Source organism: Cucurbita pepo, chromosome 8 (assembly GCF_057944985.1).
Source record: "Cucurbita pepo subsp. pepo isolate OVF chromosome 8, ASM5794498v1, whole genome shotgun sequence".
NCBI lineage: Eukaryota > Viridiplantae > Streptophyta > Magnoliopsida > Cucurbitales > Cucurbitaceae > Cucurbita > Cucurbita pepo.
In genome coordinates this window covers 3,521,801-3,537,981 of record NC_141805.1, presented here as the reverse complement: position 1 = coordinate 3,537,981, position 16,181 = coordinate 3,521,801, and the positions used below count along the sequence as shown (strand labels likewise).

Sequence of the window (16,181 nt, the reverse complement as noted above, 5' to 3'; positions counted from 1 at the left end):
TGAATACTGCAAAAATATTTAAGAAATGAACTAATAAATGCAAAATATTTGGAAAAATAAAATAGAGAGTATGTATACAAAGCATCGACAAGAAAAACCTTTCATATTTCCATTCTCGTCTTATGTTTCATTCTATATCTATCAAATTTCATCTATTTTTTTAGATCAGCGTAAATTTTGCAGGGTAAGGATATTTTCTTGAAATATTTATTTTAATTGACCATTTTTATTTTTTAATAATTTCTATTAAAAAATGTAAAATAAGTTGAAAAAATTTGTAAAAAAAAATATAATATAACTTAATTTCTAAAATTTTAAATTTAAATGGTACAATATAGCTTCAATATTTTAAAAAATATATCTTTGTTTATTTATTTTAAATAAATAAATAAAATACAATGTATAACACAAAACTAACTTATTATATATATATAGATATAAATTTTTATTCATATATAAAAGTGGAGTGGGACGGGATCGAGGTTGGAGTTGAGAAATGTAATTCCATCACAATCTCCATTTAGCTAACATGGAAAACTCATTCGGGTAGGTCTCGTACCCCATTTAAATTGGATTTCCAACTCATAATCCAACTCATTCGGGTAGGAGAGGCCTCGATCCTACGATTTATATGGACATTTCTACATTTAAATCGAATTCCCAACTCATAATCCAACTCATTCGGGTAGGAGAGGTCTCGATCCTACAATTTATATGGACATTTCTAGGTTTGAATATACCTCTTTTCCTTTTCTATTATGTTATTTTAAAAAATTAAATTAATTTCCATATAATTTTAAATTTTTTTTATTTAATTTATTATTATTTAAGCTTTGATTTCTATAATTTACCATAAATCGTCTCAATGTTTAAATAATCAATAAATAAATAATAAAAATAAATTTTCTTTTATCTAAATATTATAGTTTTAAAAATAATTTTAATATCATTCATCAAATTTTCAAATCTTCATACCCATTGTACTCTAAAACTCTAAAACACAGATTTAGTTCCAAGTTTATAATTTAAATTTCACTCATAATATAGTATATATATATACATACATATATAAACATACATATATACATATATATACACACACATATAGATATATACACACATATATAGATATATACACAGACATATAGATATATATACACACATATATAGATATATATACACACACAGATATATATATATACACACACAGATATATATATATACACACACACAGATATATATATATACACACACACACAGATATATATATACACACAGAGAGATATATAGAGATATATATACACACACACATGTATATATACAAATGTATATATACACACAGAGAGATATATATATACACACACATATATATACACACACATATATATACACACACACAAATATATATATATATATACACACATTATTGAGGAGGAAATAAAACTTATTGAGGAGGAAACGAAAAGGTCATGCCAAAGACTGCATCCAATAATTATGAGGAAAAGCAACAAAGTTTAGAGAAAAAACCTCAGAATAAAGGCTTCTTTCCATTTAACAATCCCATCAAGTGATCTAGAACTTGAGGCCCTCCATCACGCAGACCAGAATGCATAAATTCATTAGTAACCCACAGCCTTATTCCTGCTATTTGGGAAGCTGTCTCCATGGCCAGCTTGAAGTTTACGTACATATCTTCGTAGTAAACTGCTGCTGCGACCGGGACCTGTGATTGGGATTTCGAAAAGATGTTTTAACTTTTTGTCGACAAAAAAGTCCCAACCTAATCCTAATGCTTGTCATGACAAGTTGTTATGGTAAAATCGACATCGGTGAAGATGGTGATGGTGGAGACAGAGACTACGAAGGGAGAGGATCGTTCATGCTTAAAACCGAGTGGCTAAACTAACAATGTAGTAACTACGAGCATGGTGTAGATGAACCTATGGCAGACTCGCTCGGGCAAGTTAGGATGTTTTGCAGTAAAGTACCCAAAGACGAGATTTTCGAGATAGAAACATTATAAAAAACACTACTTGGAAATGTAGAAGCAGTTGGAGAGAATACCTTGTTATTTTTAAGAGCAGCAATGTCATATAGGGGAGGCCAATCCTCCTTCTCGGCCAATATATTAGCGGCGTCTTTGAACGGTTTCAAGGCATGAATCTCGTCAAACATCCACGGGAAGATCATCTGCAGAAGCATTACAAATGGAGCATAAATCTTGAAAAGGTATGGCATGACCTCATAAACTCAGATGGCTATTTACTCGATCACCATGATGACATTTTATGAGTATAATGCTCCTACCTCTCCAGTGAAATACACAGGACATCCTTCTTTTACAGCCTTAGTTGCATCGAATTTGTTCTCCAGTTCATTCATTATTCTTTGAGCAGACCAGCGAGACGAGGCACCCTTTGGGGAACAGGAACACGAAGTGGCAAAAAGTTCACTCTATAGAGAGTTCAAACGACCAATATGTAATTCTAAAAGTTAAAAAAGGAGGTTACCTGGCAATATATCGACTCGTGCATGAGACCATAAAGAGGATTTGAATCAAGTGAGAGCCAGCCACTGATCTGCAAATATGTCTAATTGTTAGAATCATTCAAGAATGAAGTTTTAGTAATAATCACTACCAATGGAAATTGTAGAATACTAACAGCATTGAGGAAGAAATAACTGATTCGTTTTGGTGCTCCAGGAACTATTATAGGATCCCATACTCTCTCAAACCTGACATGATTGAGGGGGGGGGGGGGGGGGGGGGGGGGGAAAGAGAGAGTAATTAGATTACTACACACATTTCTTGAGTTGACTATTCATTTATCCAAAAGAATAAAACCAAAACGACAAAAATTAAGACGCCTTACAAATAGTGCATGCGCTCAAAACCTGTACTAGATCCTAAAGCAGAAAGCCCAAGAGTTTGCAGCCCTTTAGGTGTCAAGATACCACCACAGGGAAGAGGAACCTATACAAAAACAAAAAGAACTAAGTGTTCCTTTCAGAGAGTTGTAAAGGGATCTGAGAGACATTTAAGCATTTCGTTCGGGTTTTTTATAGCATTATGATGACATAAATCACGAATGTACTCACCCCGCCTCCATTCTCCTCCAAGTATTTCACAACTTCATGGACGATTTCGACATCCTGAGGATACCTCTTGTAGTATTTTTCATTTTGAATAATAATCTTTTCAAAGCATGCTCTATAGACAGAATCTGCCGTGCATCCATTCCCTATTGGAGGGATTCCTCCAGTTATGAGGACTTGTTTCAATCCTTTTGGTGCAAAACTCAAATACGTAACTGCACAAAACCCACCATAGCTCTGTACAGGGAAAGAGATTATCTTTGAATTTGCAGTGATTTAAAATACCACACAACAGAAGGCAATAACTTATATAAAGCAAAGCCACATTTAGAAATCCCAAAGCTAACAAGTCTGCTAATTGCTTTATGTAAGTTCAACATGTTGAGCGAAAAGTACTAAACTCAATGTGTTGCTTGCAAAGACTAGAAGTCATCTAATAAAGTAAGGACGAGTAAAGAGCGCCATGCTAAACATGTTGATTACAAAATTTGAAACTAAAAAAGAAACACTAAATTGCATACCTGACCCAAAATGGTCCAAGGTGCAGCATCAGGAACAAGACGAGTCCTAATGAATTCAGCATCATTCACTATGTTATCAGCTCGAAAATGTTTCAAGTAGTTGGCCAAGTCCTCTGCACTTTGGAATTGCGACATGGACGATGGAGACAAAGGAGTCGATAATCCTGTTCCCCGCTGCAGTGATATACATATATAAGTGGAATAAAAGATCATGACAACAGTTGTTTATATTTCAAATGCTGTTGCTCAAAGGTAGTCGACAAAAGCCATGCCTGGTCCATCAATATAACACGAAATTCTTCGCATGCTTTTTGTATCCATCCACTTGCTTCAGTCGGTCGGGGACACTCAAATCCAGGTCCACCTTGTAAGTATACAAGGTATGGCATTGGTTGCTCTTCTTTCCCCACTGCAATGCAGAATCTGTATTTGTTAAGGGTCGCAATTACTAAAATCATAATTGATTTAACAAAACATAAATGCCCAAAAACAAAAACAACCCAGGTACATATAGGAACTGACAAAATAATTCTTTCGAGAAAGGGACGGATTGCAAATCAAGTAATCATCACCAAATAGCTTTCAGTATTTGAAGGATTTGGTTATAATATCATTCAATATTTAAGAAGTCCCTGAATCAGTAGCTTCAGCAACACTCAACTCCTAGAAGATGCAAGAAAACTATTTGTATTCTGACTGAGATGTTCAGAAAATTTTTTAGAGCCCATATTGCATTCTGCAACAATTTTAATCACAAGTAAAAATTTAGTCCATATGATTTGGAGGAAGATCGCTAGATTTTCGTCCTTAGAGTTAGCTAAAACCTCATAAATATTCCCAATGGTTTGATAAAACACACATAAATAGTCCCGGTGGTAAGGATCATTAACGAATGTTTTATCAAACCATAGAGATGATTTCTAACATTTAAAACCATAGAGATTAAATTCTAACTTTCTCAAAATTTTAATTAGAAAATAAAAAAAAGGATAAGATTTGAAAATTTTGCTCATTTACCAAATACCATAAGCATAACCCCATTAAGAAACCCTATAACATTTTTATGATAGTGTTCTTTTCCTTGCTTTATCTTGGTAAGAACTAAATTCTCTTCTTGTTCTCTTACAGTTTTTCTCAGACCAATTGGAGAATGTTAATGTAACTCCAATGGTTTGAGGCTTTCTTTCTCCTTTTTTTTTAATACATTACATAGATCAATGAACTTATTTCTTGAAAAAGAATGCAACTCTCCACGAGGAGTGTTCTTCATAGAGTGACACAACTTGTTTTCCAGCTTCATAATTTTTTATACAAGTATGAAAGAAATAGAACCGTTGAAATTGATAGAGATGACGAATAAAATTACTTAACGAATAATATCCTATTAATGTGATAGATTCCTACATTAGAAGGAGCCTTTTACAATGAGAATTTAACATGAGAGACGAACCTTTTTATTCTTTATACAAGAAGCAACTACCTTATTTGTGATGTTTTACATGGATAAGAAGAAATTATTGAAGGAAGCCGCCACAAGGTGACTATCAGTTTCAGTTTTGCACTAAGATAGAAATTGCAGAAGTGCTTCATGGATATCACTGTTTTAACCTAATTCTAATTAACAACAATGACATCATAACTCCACAAAATCAATCAATGAACAGAAAAAATATATGTATGCAAGTGGTCTAGAACAGTCACAACTAGATTACGATGTTCAAAATTTTCAACAAATCGAAAGTAAATTTAAAGTGAAATTAGGATTTGATTTACCTGAAACAACTTCCCGCGCATAAACAGAGATCTTGGGAGAAGAGTGATCTAGAGAGTAATTGAGAGGCACAGAGAAGTAATGGTCTCGGAGCCGGAGCTCCGGCACGGAGTACCAGGTGCCAGCTGCGTGCTCCGGCGGAGATGCTCCATTAGAGGGATTGGTGGCGGCCATGACTGCCAATGAACGGACGGAGCTCCGGCAATGGACGGCGGAAAGAAGTCTTGTGAGTGGAATTAATGAACGGGCGGGGGAGGGGAAAGAGTGGAAGAGGAGTGCCTTCATCAAAAATGGCGGAATAGCTTAACTATGGTAGGGGGCGAATTGTGGGAAAAAAATATTAAGAAAATTACCATTTTAACCCTTTCTATTTTGGTGGTGATTATTTGTACGGCCAGCGGTATAGGATTTCAACCGTAGATTGGGTAATTTCATTCATAATTAATTTTGTTAAACATTGTTTCTGTCACACATCATATAAAATTAAAAAAACAGATCCGCCTTATCTTTTTTTCTTGAATTCAAACAACCAATAATATTAAAATTATGATAAACATTCAAATATATTAAACATTTTAACTTGTGGGACCTACACTGTGTTAGACGAACACGACTCTCCGCAATGGTATGATATTGTCCACATTGAGTTTAAACTCTCGTGGTTTTACTTTGGACTTTCCCAAAAAGTCTCAAACCAAATGAAGATAGTATTATTTAATTATAAACTCATGATCATTCATTCCCTAAATTAGGATACTCTCATGGGTTTGCGGCATCAAACCAACGGAATAGTATTTTTTGATTATAAACCAGGATCATTCCCTAAATTATTAGCATGCTCTTATGGTTTTGCTCTGGAATTTCCCAAAAAGTCTCAAACTAAGAGAAAGTATTCTTTGTTTATAAACCATGATCATTCCCTAGATTAGCAGATATAGAACTTTTAGAACTTTCATCCTCCGCGTCAAAAAGTTACCAGAGATATTTCAAGTTAATTTAATGAAGTTAGGAATGAAGATTACATTTTTCATCCCAATCGATTGATTGATTTATTTATTTATATATATAATGTTAAAAATTATGTTAGTAATATTGAAAATTGAAAATTTGAAAATTATGTTATAACCTTAGCATAAAACCTAATCCTTATAAATTTTTAGAAAGTGAGAATTAAAAATGAAATAAGTAGATGAGGACGAAGACAGAATCTCTAGTAGATATCTCTAGGATTAAGAAATGAGAGGGTAAATTAGTAAAAGCAATAATTAGTGAACAATTCACAGTGTAAATGGTATAATGCATGGAAATGAGCTTTTAAAGTTTACTATAGTTTTTGAAACACACAAACAAAACCCAAAAAACACCACTTTTATCTTACATTTTTATATAAACAAAACAAAATTCTTAAACACTACGAAGACGAACATCCAAACATGAAAAGATTTACACCTAAAAACAGGAAAAATACACACAGGATTATTAATCGATCACACATTTAAAAACATCCCAAAAATTTCTTTGGGATGGTTCCGGTTGCTCGGAATTTGGCAGCCGTCTCCTCCGCCTTTAGCAGCTCCTCCGACCGTTGCGCTTCCACCGTTGCCTTCTTTTCTTCTGCTTCTTTGTGAATGATGGCTACTTTGTTTTTCATTTTTTCTCCATATTCAGCCTTTTTCTTCTCCAATTGTTCCTGTTATTCTCAACCTTGTTATACTACAATTCCACACTTCTCCTTATCCACTTTTCTTTCTCAAATCAAATCCAGAAAATTTCACTTTTTTTTTTACTCTATTTCTCGTTACCATTTATACTCTAATTGTATGAACCCATATTCATTTTAGAGAAAAAAAATGAATGATCCACGTATTTTAAGAATAAAGGTACCTACCTATTTTAAGAAAAAGATCCAGATATTTTATTAAAAATATTAAGATATCTTAGGAATAGATAAATACCCTCCACCCAAAGTTCGATATTTTAAGAATAGATTCTATTGTAAATATTCTCGGCTCTAACTAGGTTTTCATCCAAAAGAAATACAAGGTATAGAGTGCAATAATTTTTATAGCCTTATAATATCTTCTCGATTAGTGTTAATAAAGAGTGCAGAGTGTTTTCTACAAAGAGATGTGTTCAACATCCCTCAAATGTCCAGTTGGAAATCATTGTTAAACCAGAGAATATGAACAGGGATTAATAGTTACCTCAATCTTTTTCAACTTTGCTTCAAGGTTGGCTTTTTTGCTGTTCTCCCATGCAGAAACAGCAGAGAGCTTCTTCTGTGCCCTATTAAATTCTCAGACAAATATTTCAGTTCATAAGTTCTTATCATGACATGACTACTGATGTGATACAGCAAAAAGTTGAATTTTAAGTTTGGAAATTAGAGAAATGAATGTTGGGAATCAGAATCCAGCTCGTTCCCCTGTGTCTAATAAGTAAATAGGATGAGTTCAATCAAAGCCTTACTTGTTCTCAGCCTTTGATTTTTCACTATCTTCCCAGGCCTTGATGAAGGAAAACCTTTTCTCCTTTTCAACCTCCGCAAGAGCAATATCTAAGACAATTGTGGATCAGGTCAGTTTGTGAACGATCAAATTGTTACCACAGCAAATATAACATTCTTCAGGACAATCTTGTGTTTTCCCCCACAAAGGTTCTAAAATATTTTATAGTTGTAAAACTAGAAGACTTAGATGGGATAAGATGCGTGCTGTACGCTCACCCCTGTCAATTGATCCACCGGAGGCTTTCTTTGGTACAGAATCTTCTTTGGTTTCTGCCAAGATCCAACAGTAAAGCAATTATAAAAGCACCCAAAGATAGAGTTTTCAGGCTAATTAATGCAATAAACAAAGGTAACTGTATAATACAGTACAAAGCCATTAAACTAGAAGGAAAATCAAACAAGCTATAATAAAAGATGGAAACAAAAGTTATCAAGGTGGGACAAAAGCAATGCTATATTAACTTTAGCTAGAAATTTGGATGAAAATGAATTGAAGTATACGCAGTATAAAGCAAACTGAGTGATGATTTTCAAATCACAGGCAAAATGTCTAACTCTATCCATGGTGAGAGTTAGACCGATTGTTTGAACCCTGTCTGTCACCCCATCAATAGTTACCAAGGAAAGTAAACAGATGGCAAGTTAAAACCATAAGGTAGTATGTCGCTAAGATGCAACTTAAACAAGTCTAATTAAAATTCTTGGCCAATTTTATCGAGTAAGAAGAATCAAATGACAGAAAGGACACAGATCATTCTTCAAGACGACGCTAGACAGCTGTGATGCATTATTAGCATTAGCATCTTCAAAAGTATTGATAAAGACGAATGCCTTGATTCTACCTTACCCAACTGCTAATTACTAAACAATCATATTAGAGAAAGCTATAATGTCAATTTGTAGCTTTTTTTTTAACAATGTCTTCCTTTACACCTATAAAGGAAACAATTAATAAAAAGCTAAAGCATAATCTTCAATTTGTCACTTTAAGCATATTGAAGAATAAATTAAGTGGCAGTTAAAACCAAAGAGTATCAGAAACGCCTATGGGCCCAGTACAGCATATGTCACTGATAACAAAACAAAGAGAGGAAAAATTATTCAAGAGGCACAAAAACTTATTTCTCTTCATCTCTGGAAATCCGGGAAAAGAGTGAAACGAGACTTCCGTGAATAGTATTATGCTGGGATTGGGAATTAAGAAGTACTTAGGAAATAAAAGACCAAAATGGTACTAAAATACAAAGAAAGATAAAAATATCGATTCAATCCGAACCTAACTTATTGGATAAATACCAAATGCAACCCTAAACATTGATGTTTTCGCGTCATTGAACTTTGAAAAAGAAGAGTGAAACGTTCCGCATGTTAATGAAGAGGAAAATATTCTCCCATACGAATAGAATTAAAAGAACTTCGACAGATATGAAGGCGATGGATTTACATTTGACTTTCTCCAACAATGCAATACTAACATCAGAAAGAGTTCATTATCGTGATATGGAGTTCATCATTTCAATTGGATCTAACAAATTTCCACGCATCGGCATCACTCCCAATCAAATTTGTACAGAATCTATTCTTCGACTAGATCCATTTCTCGACGATCAAACAGAGTGTGAAAAGTACAGCAAGACGAAGGTCTGAATTCCTAATCTATGCACAGTACGCGCTCGATGAAGAAAAAAGCACACAACAATTCGCCTAAGCCTATAATTCAAGCACTCCAACACTTCATATCGGGATAAATCAAGGTAAGAAATGAGACAGAAATGAACAAATCGATATCATCGCAATCGCAAGCAACAATCAAAGCACAACAACGAACAGATAACATAGAGGAAAAAAGAGAGATTACTATTAGAGACTGGCACTGGAACCAAGGCTTTCTCCTTATCCTCAACTGACGCCGGCGGCGGCACTGAAGCAGGAGAGGAATCGGAATTTTCTGGCGCCGCAACCATCGTTCTCAGAATTCGGAGCAAAAATGATTAGAAATGAAAAATCTCCAAAAATTTTCACCTACGTTTATCGCTATCCTCTGTGGGCCTTTACATATATATATACTCAGAGGTCGGAGAGCTCATCAAAAAACGGTGGTGGTGTAAGCCTTACAACTGACAGTGGGATTTGCATGTGAGGTCCATGGTTTTTGACGCAGTGCTGATTTGTCAGCCGTTGATTTGTTTGACTAGTAAGTGACTGTGGTCAAAATTTGATCTGACGGTTAGTGTTGGCGGGTAATTTTGGCGATCCGTTGGAGTCGACTACGCGTTTTAATCGTAGCTTATGGACAGCTAAAAAGCGCTAATCAATGCAATTTTGCCACGTCAGTCAGATACGATATGGAGATGTCGGCAAGGTGAAACGTCGACGTTTTAGATAGAATTAGATGCAATTGCTTTATTTATAATGATCGTGGTCGACCCGACAACGTGGGCCCATTCAATAAATAATTCTTTTTTTTGACCAAAATATCTGCCGGAAAATATTAATTTTTTTTTTAATTTTGTATTTATTTCATCTTTAATTTTTTTAAATGCCTGATTTATATATTTATTTTTATTCAGTCTTTTAATGTTAAAAAATGTTGTTTATATTCGAGTTTTTTAAAAATAAATAATTTTATTAGATATAAAATTTAATTTAAGAATTTTCGTGGACTTAATTAGACATAAATATAAGAGTTTATGGACTAAACTTATAATTTACGCTATTTTTTTTATTAAATAACGCACTTATATATTACTCAGTCACCTACCTTTCATACAAAAAGAATTGACTTGTGATCTACGAAAGAATTGATCGGAAATTCATTGGAAGTATTCAAATTTGATTTCATTGAAAACGTTGAAACTTGACCACTGAAGAATGTAAAAATTGGGTAAAGCTAACGACATGTCGTGCACTTAAATGGAGCTTGTGCAAGGTATGTTAGTGACCGGCTACAAGCTCATTTATTATAAGAATTTCCACTTATACATCTTATTAATAAAACAAAAGGTACATCAGAGATTGATTACAAGCTCGTTTACTACAAGGTCTATCACCGATATAATGTATCAATAATTAAAAATATATATATCATAAATGACTGCATATTTATTTACTATAAGGTCCATTATTATATACCGTGACAATGCAAAAATCGGGTTAAAATGAGGGCGAAATAGGAATAATCAAAATATTAAATTGCAATGGTTTTTTAAACGTTAATATATAAATATATTTTTATTATTTATAATTTGAAAATATAATGTACGGTCCAAAATTTTAAAAGAACAGAAAAAAAAAAAGGGGAATGCATAGCTGGATTAAAATTTTATTTTTTGGATTCTCAAAATGATATAAATATTAATCCAGCTATGCATTTCCATTTTTTTTTCTATTAAATATAAATATTATTAATATTTGATATTTTTTGGTTAATTTATTATAAAAAAACAATAAATAATTTATAATTACGACATGAATGCAACTCAACTAGTATAAAATATGTCTTATTGATTAAGAGGTCGGAAGTTCAACGAAGAAAAAAATAATTTCTTAAATTTTAAATTTTATGGTTGGACTTTAATTTTTTTTAATTAAAAAATTAGGAAGTAAATTTGTTAAATTTAATATAAAAATTCATAAATTTTAAAGAGTAATTTAATTTTTATATATTCTATTACAAGAAATTGAAGACGTAAAATATGGAAAAGGGACAAACTATATAAATAAATGACACGTGTCAATATGAGAATTGACCCAAAATAAAAGGAAAGCTAATGGTAAATTTTTGAAAATTAGGAGAGTGGGGTAAAACTGTAAGGTAAAAAAATAATGTTTGGTTGCAGTGAAAAAGTTTTTTACTTTTGTTTATGGGGATTCAGATAGCTCTTGCTTTAATGATATCAATGCTCATCTCACTTGGATCTGTTGCTTGTAATTCAACTTGAATTCCATCCAACTCTCTCTTGAATCTATCCCTCGAGCTCGCATACAACATTTTACTTCTTATTCTCGACGAGTCGGGGGACCTACATAAACAAATTACGAAAGTTCAGGGAAAAAAAAAATTCTTCAACCTCTGACCAAGTTTGCACGGAAATTGAAGGTTCGTAAGTTAGTAAATCAATATGAATGATCTAATTTAGTGATTTAAATAGTACGATAAATATGTCGAGATAATACCAGGCAATAAAGAAAATCTTGCTCTTTTGGCAATTCTCGTCAGTTGTGAAGTCGAAATCATAGACAGCGTAACGACATTCATTAGCAGGGATGGCTGCAAGGAAGTTATTGTAGGTTTCATCATGACCACCGACTCTCTCGACCGTCACCTGCTGGATATTCTCATCGATCTTGAACACGATGAACCTGAACTTTCTTTTGGCCTTAAGATCCAGAAACTTTAGTTTGCAGTCATCGTGAACTGCCATTCCTGATGCTGAATTTGCCTATCAAAATTGCGAAACATATGTGAAAACACAATTATTAAGAAGAAATCAAATAAAGAACGAGTTTGAAACATACCATAATGTCAGAGATTTCTGGGTTCGTATTATTATTTTTTTTTTGTTCTTTGTTCGAGAGGAGGATCGTTTTGAAGGAGGAAATGACGAGTTTTTATTTATTATCTTTATTTTTGGTATCCCAAATTGTGTCCTTACTTAGGCTTTGTGTTGTGTGACCAGCATTGTAAGGGTGATGTCCTCCACGTAAAAGGGGTGTGATTTTGGTGCTCTTAATGTTGTTCTATATTTGGTCAATGTTGGGATTTTATTTATTTTGACCATGTCTTCCCTTTGTTTGGTTGGCCACATACCTCGCTGCTTCTGTTGCACAATAGCCCCTCCCAGAACATGTTTTTATAACCTGCACCTTAAAAAGAGGGGGAGATTGAGGAAAATAAATAAAATTGAGGGACTTGCCCGAAATAAAAAATATCCTTCCTTAGTTAAGTTAAATTTAATTTATGGTTGGATTTTAAAATTTTCATTAATATCCTTTCATTAAAAAAATAATACACTTACCGTTTAAAAAATATTCTTGAAAAATTCTCAGGATCAATACAGAGATGAAAATTAATTTTAATAAAAAATCAAACTTAATTGTAACAATGATTGAGGCACGAAATCATCCTAGAGAATAGCACAGTTGAAGTGATCAAATCAATAAATTTGAGAGTGGAACTCAATCTCAAAGATGGGAGATGAACACAAGAATCCACGTCAACATGAGTAAAACTCAATTAATTAAGACTCTACCAAACGTGTTAAAGAGTTAGAATACTACTCCGGTTGTGCTTAAGAAAAAAAAAAAATAATAAGACACTAGCCAATATAAACCATAAATACTTCGAATAAATTACTTCAATTTTTCTGATCACTCAATCAATGCATTACTTGAGTCCAAATAGTGCAACGATATCACTAGGTTTTCTTCAAATGGGGAAGCCCCAAGAATCTGCAAATGCAGCCATTACCAATATCCAGAGAATGAGAATAAAAAAATTAAATCAAACAAACACAATAGATTCCAGTTCAAATTGAAAAACACAAATCCATTGTAATTCTAAATGTATTCACGTTACAACACATGAAAAAATGATTCAATCCAGTTGGTAAAAGATGGGTAAGATTCCACTGGATAGGATCATCCTTTTGTAATTTCATTTCATCAATGAATGGTTTGTTTCCTATCGAAAGAAGAAGAAAAAGAAAGAAACAAAGATTCTTGACAGAGAAAACAAGCTCCCCAGTTCAACTAACTGATGGAATATTCTCTATTCCAGCCTTTTCCATTACATAATTAAGGAGATTTTCTACCTTATAAGGTACGGGATTGCAAGTGATATGTGGAAATCACTACCAGAGGAGTAAGATTCGGATTACCTTGTTGATCGAATATCTCAAGGCAAGAACGTTGTTTGAGATTCGAATCACTCCACAAGCAAGATCGATCATGTCTAACTTGAATGATTCTTGTTGATCAAATATCTCAACGCAAGAACACTTGTTTGAGATTCGAATCACTCCACAAGCAAGATTGATCATGTCGAACTTGAATGATTCTACATGCAACCTAAACTAGGTAGAATTGCAAAGAAACTTAGCCATTGGCCAAAGAAAGCACAAAGGCTCATTTTACTATATTTTCAAGTCGGCTTACAAATACAACATAATGGTTCTATATAGCTTAAAATGAAACTATCAAAGTAGATGTAACATTCATATGACCATAATTAATCAGGATGTAAATGTAACCTAAAGTAAATAAAATGTATACATTAATAAAATACAATAACACTAAATTACTCTAAATTTTAATCCACCCAAAATCTATAACAATGAAACTTCATTCTTCTTCAATGTGGCATGAATTGAAATATTTTTTGATAATTTCAACAACATTTTCTTCGCATCTTTATTGAAATATATTGTATGATTGATGTCTCTTGGTTCATATCATCAACCATCAAGTCAACTGGAGGATGAAGCAACAATGAATTCCAAGGAATATGGATTTTTCTATAAGGAGAAACTGGCCAAACAAAAATTGAGCGTTGAAGGGAAGATTTTCAAGATTGAAACATCCAACTTAAAAGAATAAAGGGGTGGCTTCATAACCCATTTCAAATATGAAATTACTCCACATAGTATATCAATATAAACATCCTCAATCTATCAGATTCGAATTCAGGCAATCAAGAGATCAGAAATCAAGAGAAAAGGCAAGTGGAAGATCAAAGTTTACTAGAAATTAAGAACTTTCTTTCTGTTACAGATCACAAGAAATAAATATATCCATTCATCAATCCAGGTCCCTAAAAATATACACATCAAACCTCATTTATCAAGTTCCATTGCCTGGGCTGCTTTTGCTTTTGCCGCTGCAGTCAACTTGGTCTTCACTTTTTTCTTCCCAACTTGAAACCCAGCTCCACCCTTCTTTTTCTTTCCACTACCATCAACCTATGCACATAATTAAACGAAAACAATGAGACTTTCAAATGGTATTAATATACACGGACATGTTCAGAAAAGGCAAACGAAACTTGATATTCGTCCACAGTTGGCCAATTGCTCAAAAAATCACACAGTGGGAAGACAGATTCACATCTCTTACTACCACCAACAGAGTGATCTATTCTTGGAGCAGAAGCTATTTGCTTAGCTTTAGCTCCGCCCCAAGGTATCATTTCTAATATATCTGTGGGGCAAGCTCGAAAACTGGAAAAACCAAAACAAGTCCTGCCTTCCCTCTCCATCTATCCAAGGGGTTGGAAGAGTAGAGGCCTTTGCTTAGCTTTAGCTCCGCCCCAAGGTATCATTTCTAATATATCTGTGGGGCAAGCTCGGACACTGGAAAAACCTAAACAGGTTCTGCCTTCCCTCTCTATCTATCCCAGAGATGGAAGAAAAGAGGTCTTTGGTGTCCTATCCAGTCTACTAGGGCCTCACAGTCACTAGCCATTATATTTTTCTCTCCATTATTCATCCTAATGAACGCATCTCTTGAGAGTTTTGTGATCAGAATGTGTGAAAACTAGAACATTACTCGTATGAGAAAATTTCCAAATTACCAAGTGAAAAATCAAAACAGAGACAATAATCCATCTCTCTCCATAACTCTCAATTTCTTTTTTAAATCAGCAAAACAGAAAATTCCACTTTTCTCGATTCAATACAGAGATAAAGAGAGAGAGCGATACCTTCATCTTATTCTTCTTTGCTTGGAGCTTTTTCGCCGCCTTTTCTTTTTCCTGTTTCTCCCCTAATCAATCCGCCCATGGAAAAACATTAGCATAAGAACCACGAAAAAGTGAATCAATTGAAACAAACAAATGATTTGAGCAATTAATTAAACACTAAAAGTTACTTCGAAGGTCGAATTCATGTTGATTCTTCCTGCGCGAAAGATTATTTTTCTTCGACATTTTGTTGCGCCCCGGCCGCCGGAAATTTCCTCGATTTGCCGCACGTCACCGTTTTCTTAAACCCTAACCCGATATTTACTCAGCAACTGCACTGAGGTACTCTTATACCAAACCGGGTTGGCCCATGCTGTTTTTTCCTCTTTTCTTTTTTTTTTTTTTTTTTTCCAATTATATATATATAAAAAATCACTTATTAATTTTAAATGTTACTCGAAATAAATTATTTAAAGAAATATAAATTTTTATTAACTTATTTTTCTATGATTTAAATTTTTATTACAATAATGATAATTAAATTGTGAAATTTAATTTTTTAAATAATAAATACCAAATTTAAAAAATATACTATTTGATACACTT

The 16,181-nt window shown here is 33.4% G+C and overlaps 4 protein-coding genes across 4 annotated transcripts; all 4 read right to left on the bottom strand.

The window, feature by feature from the left end:
- Positions 1-1,470: 1,470 nt before the first annotated feature.
- Positions 1,471-5,702, bottom strand: LOC111799530 (uncharacterized). Its single transcript, XM_023682883.2, has 10 exons — positions 5,391-5,702; positions 3,890-4,026; positions 3,618-3,791; positions 3,100-3,333; positions 2,874-2,974; positions 2,664-2,736; positions 2,511-2,579; positions 2,308-2,415; positions 2,065-2,190; positions 1,471-1,723 (listed from the first exon to the last, which is right to left on the bottom strand). The coding sequence occupies exons 1-10, from the start codon at positions 5,671-5,673 to the stop codon at positions 1,529-1,531; spliced, it is 1,500 nt and encodes a 499-aa protein (XP_023538651.2). The 5' UTR covers positions 5,674-5,702; the 3' UTR covers positions 1,471-1,528.
- Positions 5,703-6,677: 975 nt separating this feature from the next.
- Positions 6,678-9,942, bottom strand: LOC111799524 (Remorin family protein). Its single transcript, XM_023682872.2, has 5 exons — positions 9,756-9,942; positions 8,114-8,167; positions 7,858-7,945; positions 7,593-7,674; positions 6,678-7,078 (listed from the first exon to the last, which is right to left on the bottom strand). The coding sequence occupies exons 1-5, from the start codon at positions 9,859-9,861 to the stop codon at positions 6,884-6,886; spliced, it is 525 nt and encodes a 174-aa protein (XP_023538640.1). The 5' UTR covers positions 9,862-9,942; the 3' UTR covers positions 6,678-6,883.
- A 1,630-nt stretch (positions 9,943-11,572) lies between these two features.
- Positions 11,573-12,759, bottom strand: LOC111800765 (actin-depolymerizing factor-like). The gene is made up of 3 exons (XM_087126475.1): positions 12,416-12,759; positions 12,074-12,339; positions 11,573-11,919 (listed from the first exon to the last, which is right to left on the bottom strand). Exons 1-3 carry the CDS (start codon positions 12,416-12,418, stop codon positions 11,769-11,771), a joined length of 420 nt encoding a protein of 139 aa, XP_086982601.1. The 5' UTR covers positions 12,419-12,759; the 3' UTR covers positions 11,573-11,768.
- A 1,861-nt stretch (positions 12,760-14,620) lies between these two features.
- On the bottom strand, positions 14,621-15,922 carry LOC111801059 (uncharacterized). Its single transcript, XM_023685024.2, has 3 exons — positions 15,764-15,922; positions 15,597-15,658; positions 14,621-14,856 (listed from the first exon to the last, which is right to left on the bottom strand). Exons 1-3 carry the CDS (start codon positions 15,819-15,821, stop codon positions 14,731-14,733), a joined length of 246 nt encoding a protein of 81 aa, XP_023540792.1. The 5' UTR covers positions 15,822-15,922; the 3' UTR covers positions 14,621-14,730.
- Between the last annotated feature and the right edge of the window lie 259 nt (positions 15,923-16,181).

Excerpts from the sequence above, each read along its gene's own strand:
- LOC111799530 (XM_023682883.2), bottom strand. The coding sequence starts at position 5,673 with ATGAAGGCACTCCTCTTCCACTCTTTCCCCTCCCCCGCCCGTTCATTA. Across the intron at positions 2,975-3,099 it reads TGGAGGAGAATGGAGGCGGG|GTTCCTCTTCCCTGTGGTGG; the intron begins GTGAGTACATTC and ends GTTTTTGTATAG. Across the intron at positions 2,737-2,873 it reads TTTGAGCGCATGCACTATTT|GTTTGAGAGAGTATGGGATC; the intron begins GTAAGGCGTCTT and ends CAATCATGTCAG.
- LOC111799524 (XM_023682872.2), bottom strand. The coding sequence starts at position 9,861 with ATGGTTGCGGCGCCAGAAAATTCCGATTCCTCTCCTGCTTCAGTGCCG. Across the intron at positions 8,168-9,755 it reads TCCAGTGCCAGTCTCTAATA|AAACCAAAGAAGATTCTGTA; the intron begins GTAATCTCTCTT and ends GGATCTTGGCAG. Across the intron at positions 7,946-8,113 it reads CGGTGGATCAATTGACAGGG|ATATTGCTCTTGCGGAGGTT; the intron begins GTGAGCGTACAG and ends CAATTGTCTTAG.
- LOC111800765 (XM_087126475.1), bottom strand. Across the intron at positions 11,920-12,073 it reads AAGATTTTCTTTATTGCCTG|GTCCCCCGACTCGTCGAGAA; the intron begins GTATTATCTCGA and ends TTGTTTATGTAG.
- LOC111801059 (XM_023685024.2), bottom strand. The coding sequence starts at position 15,821 with ATGTCGAAGAAAAATAATCTTTCGCGCAGGAAGAATCAACATGAATTC. Across the intron at positions 15,659-15,763 it reads ACATGAATTCGACCTTCGAA|GGGAGAAACAGGAAAAAGAA; the intron begins GTAACTTTTAGT and ends CGGATTGATTAG. Across the intron at positions 14,857-15,596 it reads CAAAGAAGAATAAGATGAAG|GTTGATGGTAGTGGAAAGAA; the intron begins GTATCGCTCTCT and ends TTATGTGCATAG.